The 11,686-nt window shown below is 40.5% G+C and overlaps 2 protein-coding genes across 4 annotated transcripts; one reads left to right on the top strand and one right to left on the bottom strand.

Annotated features, from left to right (window-relative positions):
- Positions 1–93: 93 nt before the first annotated feature.
- Positions 94–4,635, bottom strand: sirt3 (sirtuin 3). 3 transcript variants are annotated; one of them, XM_030376086.1, is made up of 8 exons: positions 4,258–4,635; positions 4,083–4,167; positions 3,555–3,725; positions 2,942–3,174; positions 2,697–2,797; positions 2,080–2,241; positions 1,740–1,952; positions 94–1,129 (listed from the first exon to the last, which is right to left on the bottom strand). In XM_030376086.1, the coding sequence occupies exons 1-8, from the start codon at positions 4,361–4,363 to the stop codon at positions 1,106–1,108; spliced, it is 1,095 nt and encodes a 364-aa protein (XP_030231946.1). In that variant the 5' UTR covers positions 4,364–4,635; the 3' UTR covers positions 94–1,105. The 3 variants fall into 3 exon arrangements, with proteins under 3 accessions (XP_030231946.1, XP_030231947.1, XP_030231948.1); XM_030376087.1 differs by having other exon boundaries at positions 4,452–4,635; XM_030376088.1 differs by lacking the exons at positions 2,942–3,174; positions 4,083–4,167; positions 4,258–4,635 and having other exon boundaries at positions 3,555–3,699.
- Positions 4,636–4,647: 12 nt separating this feature from the next.
- psmd13 (proteasome 26S subunit, non-ATPase 13) lies at positions 4,648–9,945 on the top strand. The gene is made up of 13 exons (XM_030376085.1): positions 4,648–4,867; positions 5,519–5,597; positions 5,789–5,823; positions 5,953–6,008; positions 6,097–6,140; positions 6,255–6,341; positions 6,684–6,855; positions 7,327–7,406; positions 7,502–7,627; positions 8,042–8,104; positions 8,221–8,301; positions 8,561–8,677; positions 9,582–9,945. Exons 1-13 carry the CDS (start codon positions 4,773–4,775, stop codon positions 9,675–9,677), a joined length of 1,131 nt encoding a protein of 376 aa, XP_030231945.1. The 5' UTR covers positions 4,648–4,772; the 3' UTR covers positions 9,678–9,945.
- Positions 9,946–11,686: the final 1,741 nt, after the last annotated feature.

The following is an 11,686-nucleotide window of genomic DNA, read 5'->3' as shown; positions in this document are numbered from 1 at the left end:
TATTGCTTGCATTGCCATTGGGACTCAGTAGACCCGCGAACTGTGTTAACCGAAGACAAGACTGAGACTTTAATCAAGCAGCAGTCGATTTGATTAGTTGATTCTGTTTAAGGTTCATAATTGTTCAATCGAATGACAGATAAATACAACACACTAAAGGGCAGGGTCTCTCATTTCAAATGTGGCCATCGGTGCAGAACACTGGAACTACATACAACCAAGGCAACCACAGGCATTCATAGAAAATCTATTAGATTATGTATCGATTTATTAATATCATTCTATAGTGTCACACTATCAGTAGTAGAGTTGTAAGTCAGCTAAATTAAAAGGCCTGGAAATACATTGAAATATATATACACTATATAGATTAATAGCCAATTTTCATTCTTCCCAAAATAATGATATAAACAGAGTGATACATTTAACGGCATCCGGAAGTGTAGACATTTGCAAGAATAAAATGGAAAGGAAAGTCTACCAATCAAGTCCACATTGATTGAACGTCTTTCCCTCCCTGACGGCTGTTTGAGGCCAGCCGATGGAACACCTGCACTCTCATTAATAGCAGCAGCAGCAGCGTTTTAAAAATACACACACAAATAGTGGGGTGAAGGAGCACATGGGTCAGAAACACACCCTTCGATTTAGTGTGTGGTGTCTTTAGGCTGCTGACTCTCTCTGGGTAGTATAGCAGTAGGAACAGCCCAATCAGCCAGAGAGCGTTCCTTAAGCCACAGGCCAGTATGGGTTTCCCAGAGTAGAGAAGAGGTCAGTGAGTCAGGGAGAGATTTGGGCCAGCCCGGTAAGCTGTATCCCATAATGAACCCTCTTCTGGCTATACATCAATCACATTAAAGTATCCATACGGTAATGGACATCCCCAGGACCAGTGGTACTCTGGTGTCTTTGTTAAAACGACGGAGGTATGTGGGCCATGCTTTATACACATTACTTTTTGCCTCCTGGTACCAGAGGTACATTGGAATCTCTTGGAGGTGGAGGTATGTGGGGCATATTTTATTAGGGCATGAGCTAATGGGCTCAGAGTTGGAGTCCAGCATAAGCGATTGGTTCTAGTCCCCAACTGGTGCTCGAGTTGTTCCTATTCTTCAGTCTGGGATTCACCCTGTAAATAAAAAAAAAAACTGTGTTACTTGATGTAGGGAGGGCCATATTTAGTTTAAAAATATATATATGAATGCAATATACTATTATATTACATATAATATGTATGGTATATATATATTCCGTATATATCATTGCATCTACAGTTTGACCAAATTGTACTGTAGAGGCAATGGCATTGGATATTATATTCATATTTGACCACAATGTGTTGTAATGTCAGTTGGTGACTTAAAAGGCGCTTATCATTTTTTAAATAATAATAAATAAGAGTTATAAATATATATTTCAACAAACGTATCAATTATAATAATAAACCATTTGGTAGAAGGTCTCTTCCAAAGAGTCAATATCCTGGGTGTATTCTTAGCATTGAGGACCCCAGTGGGAGTCAAACCCCGAAACTTGTGACAGCTGGCATGGCACTGTTATTTGCCCTACAAGCTGAGGTACACAGAACTAGGTCAATATATTATCACTAGTTAGCCGTCTTACTTATCCATTAGCTATTGCTAGTACAAAAGTATTGACATATCCCTATCACCTATTGTGAAAAATATATGAAAAAAAACAATATCTGTTCTGGAAAGAAAAAACTGTGAATAACTAACCTTTGTAGCACCCTGTGCCATAAGAGCTTCCAACTCCTGAGTCCAGCCGATAGCCTGGGCCAGCGCCCCCACCCCAGTGACCACATCCCCCAGCTGGGTCACATCGGTGGGCCGCAGCGAGCCCCAGGTGAAGGGCCCGACAGAATCCCTATTGATGAGCAGGCGAGGAACCGAGCTGCGCACTGCTCCAGCTAGACTTGCAAAGGGCTCCACCTAGTGTGGACAAAAAAGTACTACAATAATTCAAGATGACATATATACAGTATATTATTGCAATTTTGGATGGTTTTTACAGGATAAGATTTGGGGACCGATTCCAACGAGTGAAAGTTGTTTATACCTCCAGAGATGTTCCCATAATAATGAGAAGGTCGGCCAGTGGGAAGTCTCTGATGTACTTGAAGAAATTATTTGGGAGTTCCTCTCCAAAAAATACTATATCAGGCTTCACCACACCTTTGCATGTGGGGCACTTGGGGACTGTCCCCTTCATCACATCTGACTACCAGGAGAAATGACAAGAGCGGGAAGGAAATCCAAATCCATGAAAGAGAGTATAATGCACACATTTGCGAGAGACATTATAAGTCCAGTCAAAGTATCACAGAGCGTTAAAATCCATCACCGACTTCAAAAAGGCATACAAACTGTTACCCCTCAATACCTACACTTGCAAACACTGACTGTTTATAGACCACTGTGTTCAGTGTGTTGTTTATGCCATTGTCCTATGTCTGACGTGCTATGTTACTGTTATGTGCTGTGCGTAAACGTGACGTGTGATGTGCCTTGTTCCTGTTACAATTAATATGTGCTGCAGAACAGGAACCTGCTGGAAAGTATATTGCGTGAGGCCCGTTTTAAATTGTAACTTTTAACTTTGATACCTTTAATACTTTCCTGCAAAATAAAAAATAAATAAAAATCACGAGCCAGTCATATAGGGTTGTGACTCACGCGAAGGTCCTGGCCCTCATAGGTCCTCCTGCAGACGGTGCATGTGGCGGTGGCAAACGTACCGTGGGCCTCCACCAGCCTCTCAGAGGGGATACCGGCCACTGCGTGTGAACACCCAACAACATAAGTCTATGGCCACCACCCTGCACTGGTGTTTACATAGGCACTTGCCCTGCAAGTGATTACACAACATGCATTAGCACTGTCTAATACAATAAATGCAAAAACAAAATAAATCAATTTACATCTTTCCAAGCCGTCGATATTCTGTGTGTACATCCTGAGAAGTTGACCTTTGTCTTGAAGTAGGCGCACAAAATAGTGTGTGAGATTGGGCTGGTAGTTCCCTGGATAGAGCTCCTTGGCCAGGGCGAAGAACGGCAGTGGGTTGTGATGGAAGTAGTTGATCTCGAATATGGCCTCTGCATAAGGCAGGTCATACCGCTGGAGGTTGTCATAGAGACCACTCCCTGGGGATCTGTGCAGTGAAGAACACATTAGGGATGCCACAAGGCTTCGAGGGAATATTCCTATTTATCAAGTACAAAGATACTTAAGTTATGTATCAGGGCTAAGAGTTTGAAAGAACACAAACCCATTTTACCATTTTAGTGGGTGGTGATGTGGGGGGGGGGGGGGGGGGGGGGGGGGGGGCTTGGGGGTAAAAAAATTCTTTGTTAGTACCTTGTTTCACAGAATGTTTCGATTTCACTTCATGTATGAGGCGTACTGTATATCTGTTGTGCTCAAAATCTCAAAAATAAATCTTATATTTTTTAAATCTAACCCTAGCCTATATTTAAAAAAAGAGTTTGAAAGAACACATGTATAAAGATCGAGCTGCCAGGTGCACGCTACCTGAAATCTGGAATGCCGCTCGGAGTGCTGATCCCAGCCCCGGCCATAACCACAATTCTATTGAAGCTTTTCTCCTGTATTCTCCTAGCGATGTCCTCTAGCGTCTGCTGTTTGACGTCTGCACCGCCGTCGCCCCGGGACAAAAGTCCCCGGAGGACATTCCACCCGGGACTGTTCAGTCAGTGGAGAAAACAAGACGGCTGCAGGAGTACGTATGTCATAGTGTAATCAGGCCGTTTTCTTCATCCTATGAAATCTGAACGTTCAGACATCCACTTGAGGAATCCACGGCTGAGTGGCAGCCAAGCCTATAGATTCTGGCTTGCAATGAGGGGCAGGCTAACAGTGTCCTATACATATTAGACTATGTAATGCATGTGAATGATAGACAAACACAAGCAAGCAAATTAACCCCATAATTAATACATGTGTGAGACATATGCATAGTTTGAGGTTGCATTGCATGGACCTACTGTAAAGCATGCTGTCACCAGAATAAATACTAACTACAATACTATATCTATTTACCTGAAAAGACCTTGCTTGAGTGCAGCTGAACCTTGCGATTTAGATGTATTCTTCAGCCCATAACTTGTGGAGCAGAGAGGGTGAACTGTGAATAACAAACAGAATGACTCTTTAACAACTTTAGTCAAAGTAATGTTTAATCTGAAAATGCGCACTGATTCAATGAGGATCTGACCTTTTACAGAGAAAACACCAATTCTTCTGGAACTTGGAGTGCGATATAAACAAACTCTACAACAAAATGGTGATCTCAACGACAAATAGCTGATTAAATAAGCCATAATTGAGTGACAAGGGCAGTTTCGACCATTGACAGTCAAGTCAACCCAGTCAACATTGGCTGCACAATGTCAGTCTATGTTTATCTACCTTTGACCTCATAGCCATGCGCAGGGTACTTGTTATTTACAAATCCAAGTCTTAACTAACTTTGAATATTTTTTATTCTATTATTTAATATTTTTAACGTATAGATAAGTACAATGAATTGACCTAAATGAAAAAGTAAACGGTGAGCTATGTGGCTACGACAACACCGTAGAACAATTGTACACGCCTCTCGCGTTTCCCAGAATTCGTTGCGTTCCGCAGATCGACACAGCAGAAGAAGCACTAGCTAGTTTGCTAGCATTTCACTAGCTAACGTCACCTTTCTTAACACACAGCGGAGGAAATACCCAACTATTGAAAATGAAGGACGTTACCGGGTACCTCAAGCAACAGCAGAGCACCAACCCGGAGATGGCAGCAGAATGGCACATGCTGGAGGAATTCTACAACAAAAAGTAGAGTACACAATATGCTAGCCCAAAAATGTTAGCTTATGTTAGCACTTCCATTCAGATTGCACGCTGAGTCATGTGCAAGGCTATCGCTGTCTTAGCTAGCCCTGTGTTATCCATCGTTATTATGTTCCTTCATGATCATTAAGGACTGTTTTTCAACTTTGACGGAAGGGTTCAACCTTGCTGAAACCAAGACACATGATCAGCTGTATTTCTAGCTGGCTATGATGGTGTCTCCAAGCGAAACAATACTGGCTGTCCCTCGCCTACCTTACTTTGGAGAACAGCGTTTTATTTAACGATGTTTAGGGTTAAATTGACTAGAATCTTCTCAGATCAATTCAAGTATTAAAGTAAAGGACGAGTGAGCCTATTTCCCATATAATACCGACGTCATTCTGTCTTAAAGGCAACTGGGTTGGCCAATTCTGTAGTTTGGGGGTTTACCCAATTTGACACAGTGTTTATGATTATTAAGATGATGTAGACATGATTGCTGAATGGCATACCCTGGTCAAAGAAGTTAACACCAGGGTATGGTTTATTTTGGTTGCTTGTGTGCCAGTGTAGGCCGAGAGTAGTCCTATAACTATTCTCTTACCGTCACCATAGTGTGCTAAATGTACTCATTGTCTTTATTGTCAATGACAGGTTGTGGCATCAGCTGACTCTGAAGTTGACCGACTTCGTGAAAGATCCTTGCTTTAAAACGGGGGATGGTCTTATACAGGTAAATAAACAATGTGGTAATAATACAATGAGCTCATCATACAGTATTTGTTTACCGTGTGATTCGAAATAATAGTACCAAGGAACATTCATTTATGCAGCTTTACGCCATTTTTTCACCTGTATATAGCACTTTAATGCAAATAAATATGAATAGATTGTGAACTTAGATTTTATATTTTTCTTTTCCAGCTTTATGACAATTTCTTGAGTGACTTCGAACACAGGTATGGTAAATGAGGCAATTAACCCCAAAAATATGCCTGACACTAGTATAACAACCATTATTGGCTTAATTTTGTCAGTTCTTTATATGGATAATTATTCTTGCTAAACTAGTTGTTTAATCTCAACAGAATCAATCCATTGTCTTTAATGGAGATCATACTCTTTGTTGCCCGACAGATAAAAGGTGAGGGGATCTAAACACACTAATGGTGGCTTTTAGAAAATATTTTTTGATATTCCGTCAAGAATTTAACAAATGTGTTTATTTTCAGATCCTAAAGAGGCCATCACTTTCCTTGAGAAGACCAGGGAAAAGGTGAGCAGACTTGCTGAATGATGGACTGAAGTACACATACAAAAAAACACATACATGCACATCTGTACTCCTTACCAAGTAGAAAACGCATTTAATAAACCACCTCTTGTCCAGGTTAAGAGCAGCGAGGAGGCCGTCATCCTCTGCAAGACGACTATCGGCAGTCTAAAACTGGAGATCAACGACCTTCCAGCCACAAAGGTAAAGCACAGGTTTAAACTGAGTTTCAGGAGGTTTCACTATGTCACTAATGCCTTTTTTCTTTTAATGAAATCTTTATTTCAAAATACAAATGAAAAGGCAAAAGTTTGACATATTTGTTAAATAATAATATACAAAAAATACACTATACCTAGTATATACATACTTGCAAAATGTAGATACAGAGAAGTGTATAGACAAAAAGAGACCAGAAATAACATTAGAATAAGAACAGCTAGGGAAATGTTCCCATGGTTACAATACAAACACCCAGCCAGCTGTTAAATTTGGCAACAACTAATGCCTTTCGAAAGACTCAATTGCTCCTCTTCTCCCTTCTAGAAAATCATCGAGGAGGTGGAGGAAATCCTCAACAACTTGCCAGGAGTGACCTCTGTCCACGGCCGCTTTTATGATCTGTCTAGCAAATACTACCGCATCATTGGCAACCACGCCTCCTACTACAAGGATGCCCTCCGCTACCTCGGCTGTGTGGATATCAAGGACCTGCCAGGTGAGGCCCAGAAGGGCCTGTTGTACGGCTGAACGATTCATCAAATTCAAACCGACATCGCAATGTAATAGAACGCGATAAGCAAATGGCAAAGGCTTTTTTTTAACTGTTACTGACTGGAGATCAGTAAGATTCGTATTTATTTTAATTTTACAATTCAATAGTTAAATAAAGATGTTATATCAATTCATGCATCATTTCATCTCAACATATAGGCCTGGCCTATGTTGACTGTTTTCTGCTTCCAATGTTGTGTTAGTCATACTACAGAATGATTTATGGCTTGTTTAGTGAATAATACAGAATATACAAAAGAAAAATAATCGCATACTAAATCGCAATCGCAATATTGGTCAAAATAATTGCAATCGGATTACTTCCTCAAATCGTTCAGCCCTACCCTGTTGTACGTGTATAATATCGCCGTTGGTGTGTAGATTGCTTTGAATGCTTACCTCCTCGATTCAACAGAAACGGAGAAGCAAGAGAGAGCGTTCACGCTGGGACTGGCCGGACTCTTGGGAGAGGGGGTTTACAACTTTGGAGAATTGGTAGGTTTAATTGCACCCATTGGTCAACTGGTTTCTGCATGGATAAGGACATTTATGAATCGAGTCGCTGAATACATTGTTCCATATCTGTGCAGCTGATGCATCCCGTACTGGAGTCCCTACGGAGCACGGACAAGCAGTGGCTCATAGACACCCTCTATGCCTTCAATGGGGGCAATGTGGAGAAGTTCCAGAGCTTCAAGTCCGCCTGGGGCGCGCAGGTAATTCATTTTTGACATCAGTGTTTAGTACTAAAAATAGGACATTATTATGGATATATGAATATGGGTATTTATTCTCCGGTTAAAATGCAACTCTTTATTTCAATCAATGCATTAACATGAACGTTGATGTTATTCGTTTTGCATATGGATTTTTAGAAAGATTTTGGAACATTCGATAGTTATTTCCTACCAAATAAACGTTCTGAAATATTTTTATGCCAAATCAGGTCAGTTGGTTAAATCATCAGGTAGCTAAATGTACACGTAATGTATATAACAACATGGCATTTTGTTTTTCTCCAAACACGGTCGGAAATCTAAATTCATCATAAACTACTTTCAGCAATGGTTTTAATTTGGTTTGTGGGACGGTGAAGCAGTTGTTTATTCATTTTTTTCTCTCTCTTCCAGCCTGACCTGGCAACAAACGAGTCCAAGTTGATGCAGAAGATCCAGCTGCTCTGTGTGATGGAGGTACAATAAACCTGAACATGAGCAATGGAAGAGCGCTGGCAGTGCCCACAATTTCACTTTACACAGCCATCGTCCATAAAATGTTCTGTGTAACACAAAAAATAATCCCTTTTCAGATGACCTTTACCCGCCCAGCCACCAACAGGCAGCTGACCTTCGCTGAAATTGGTCAGAGTGCCAAAATCCCAGTCAATGAGGTCAGTCAAGTAGTATTTCAACTTTAAATGTTGTATCTGTTCTAAATCTGTTCTAAACTTCATAGAAAAAAATAGACTTTGTGATATATGGTGCTGGAATAGGTTACACCTGTGTGAATCTACACACGGCATCTAGAGATGTAGACCCTATTGATGGTCAATGGTCTTGGTGTTCACCCCTCACTATTGCAGTCAGAATAAACCCTATTTGGCATAGTTACACTTAAACCTGTGGTGTCTGTGTGCGGCTTCCCTGCAGGTGGAGCTTCTAGTGATGAAGGCTCTCTCTGTGGGCCTTATCAAAGGCAACATCGATGAGGTGGACCAGAAGGTCCAGATGACCTGGGTACAGCCAAGAGTACTGGATCTACAGCAGGTAAACATCTGCCTTTTTTTCTCATGTACATTTAGTGAGTGCATGTTCTTGTGCAATATTTGCATTTTGAACATACTTCAGGAACTGACCCAGGATTGTAAAATGTAGACATTTTCCTTTTTTCAAAGGAATACAAATCTAACAATACTGGCTTTATAGCATTTACTCTCGCATGAGTGGAAAAAACGGCATAACCACTTGTAAACAATAAAAATTAAAAAGGCTGCGGTTGAATATGGGTCCAGCATTAGTCTACACAAATACATTTTCGTATTTTACACATCCCAGCCTAGGGAAAGCTTATGAATGCGAGTTAAATACGAAAGTCACTCTACTGAGTAAACCTCTGAGTAATTCCCCATCCTGGTGGAGAATATTCTTTCTAATGGCTCTTCCAGTGATGTTATTGCGGAGGGTAGGCTGGACTCGTGCACAATTAGACATGCCTCACGCCACAAGGTGCTCCCCAGGGTGCTGGTGTCATCATAATAATAGCTGCCCAAGATACAGAGGCTCCTTTGGGAGTGAGCTGCAACTGTGTGGCCAGATTAGGCTGTCAGCTCGGTTGTGGATATTAGTTGTGAAGGCATTTTCAACTGTAAGCAGAACCCTTGCAATTGTTACCTTCATGTTTTCACACGGGCCAAAGCAACACCCCCCCCCCCCCCCCCCCATTCCTATATTTGACTTCTATGTATAATTAAAGCCTGTACGTACTGTGTTTGCATTTTAATTGTGCAGTGAGTTACCATCTGCTTTGCGAGTAGCAACAGATGTTGCACTAGTAATTCGGTGGTCTCAAAGTTGCCGTTGTCGTAGCAAACCGATCTTCCTTTCCGAGGATTGATGACCTGATGCATCTACTGGTTTTAATCCACCCTCACGTTTTGGCACGCCGTTACAGATCAAGGGCATGAAGGAGCGTCTGGACTTCTGGTGTGAAGACGTCAAGAACATGGCCATGTTGGTGGAGCAACAGGCCCACGACATCCTCACCTAATGGAGTCTTAAGGCTCAGCCCTTTTCTTTCCCTTTTGCTACAGTTATTTATACTTGTATCAAAAAGGAACCGTCTCTGTTTATTCCCCTGATAGGTGGAAGGTTGCATCCAGTTATTTCATTTTGTATTTTCATCTTTTTTTTCTTTTCTTTTTGCTGTACGCATTCATATCCAAACATTTAATTGAACTGTACACTGTATTTTACAAATAAAGACTGGTCTGAACAAAATCCTAAATAAATAACTTTAAATAGTTTTCAGAAAATGAGTCAAATATCTTTTATATTTGAGTGGAAACCATGAAATGTGCCTCCCCATTTTTTGGTCTATGCATGTTTCCCCAGTACTGCCTGCTTACTTACTATAGATTGTAAAATTAAACACTCTTGTACATCATAAATTGGTTACATAAATATTATATATGAAATGTCATTACAATCCTTTAGTTATCCTCGACCCCATTGCTGTTCTGTTTTAGGTTTTTATATTCTTGTTCGACCTTGGTTGAATCAAATCCATTACTACTAGCTATTAAAAATCGAGAGATCTATGTGGCATTCTGGAAATAGCTTCTTAACTATTCTCATATTACCAAACTGCCTAATTTGACATTCTTAAACATGAGGGTTGACACTATAATAGTGTAGATTTCGTTTAGTCATCTTATTCTGAATAGCATTTTATTTCTGAGCATTGTTTAACAGTGTGCACATGTCTGCATCCTTGTGTATATGCAGGGTAGTTCAATTGTTTCCACATTTGTCATTACTGCTTTGATATAAAATGCTAATCTGAGGAGCGAGATTCCTTATCGTGCATCCCTATTGGTTATTTTAAACACGGAATAAAAAATGTTATTTATATTTCAGGCTGTTAAAAGGTTTGTGAAATGTACTTTAAAAACTGGAAAACCAAGAAAATCCACAAATTTGAGTCGTAAATATAATAAAATGGTTTAAATGATTAAGTTGACATCAAATTATCAATAGAGATAACAGAGTTATCTATATCTGCTATTATGCTATTCCAGATATTTCAGATGTAGGATTTATAAGATATAAATCCTTCAGCAATTTTAATTATTCAGCAGTTAGCATCAGACTTACAGATTTACACAGATGCTTATATCCATAGCGACTTACAATAATTACATTTGTCAGAAGAAAGAAACATATTGCTGTCGGTACAGGAAGAAATAGAGAAGCAAGTGTCAGGCACTCAATCAGATGGCATTAAGACGTGTAACAGCATTGTGCACTTTAACAGGAATTATTGACTTCAGTACTTTGAGTATGTATACACAGTACACATCTGGTTGAACAATTGTAAAAAGAAAAAAAGGGCTACATCTTATTATATCTTGCACATTCAAGCTGTTTTCACTTGTAAATAACTCATCATACGGTGCATTCCCTGATTGAGATGGAGTGCCATGACAGATGGACAGTTCAATAACAACGATTTCCAATACCATCACTTATCTTGTTCTCTTGAGATAGGCTCACTGAAGGACCGTGCCTTTTTTAATGACATGATACAGCCCCCCCCTCCCCCTACCATGGTCAGACAGGTTTGTTTAATGACATGATACAGCCCCCCCCTCCCCCTACCATGGTCAGACAGGTTTGTGACATTAGAAAAACCAAAGGGCTGACTTTAATAAAACATGGGCAGGAAGGAAGATGTAGGTCATGGGCTGCATCTCCCGGTAAACGGGCTGATTTATGACAAGGAATCGGCGTTGCACCTCAGTAAATAACGACCCGAGTGACGGCCACAGCTCACTGGCTTGCCTATGAGACCACAATTGAAAGGTGGACATCAATCCATCACGGGCCTTCTGATTGGCAAGAGATCGATAGACACACAGACTGCTAGTTATCAAGGAACACAATGCTGACTTCCTAAAAAAAAATAAAAATCTCAGCAAGGAGGAGTTTATAAAGGTGAGATAGACAGAGTGAAATGAGGCTGGATAATTAGGAATAGCAGGCAGTTTCTCCCAAAGG

This window comes from Gadus morhua, chromosome 14 (genome assembly GCF_902167405.1).
Source record: "Gadus morhua chromosome 14, gadMor3.0, whole genome shotgun sequence".
Lineage (NCBI taxonomy): Eukaryota > Metazoa > Chordata > Actinopteri > Gadiformes > Gadidae > Gadus > Gadus morhua.
Note: the sequence above shows the minus strand (reverse complement) of the source record. Positions and strands in the feature narration are given on the sequence as shown.

Excerpts from the sequence above, each read along its gene's own strand:
- sirt3 (XM_030376086.1), bottom strand. The coding sequence starts at position 4,363 with ATGGCTTATTTAATCAGCTATTTGTCGTTGAGATCACCATTTTGTTGT. Across the intron at positions 4,168-4,257 it reads TGGTGTTTTCTCTGTAAAAG|TTCACCCTCTCTGCTCCACA; the intron begins GTCAGATCCTCA and ends TGTTATTCACAG. Across the intron at positions 1,953-2,079 it reads TTATGGGAACATCTCTGGAG|GTGGAGCCCTTTGCAAGTCT; the intron begins GTATAAACAACT and ends TGTCCACACTAG.
- psmd13 (XM_030376085.1), top strand. The coding sequence starts at position 4,773 with ATGAAGGACGTTACCGGGTACCTCAAGCAACAGCAGAGCACCAACCCG. Across the intron at positions 7,628-8,041 it reads AGTCCGCCTGGGGCGCGCAG|CCTGACCTGGCAACAAACGA; the intron begins GTAATTCATTTT and ends TCTCTCTTCCAG. Across the intron at positions 8,678-9,581 it reads GAGTACTGGATCTACAGCAG|ATCAAGGGCATGAAGGAGCG; the intron begins GTAAACATCTGC and ends ACGCCGTTACAG.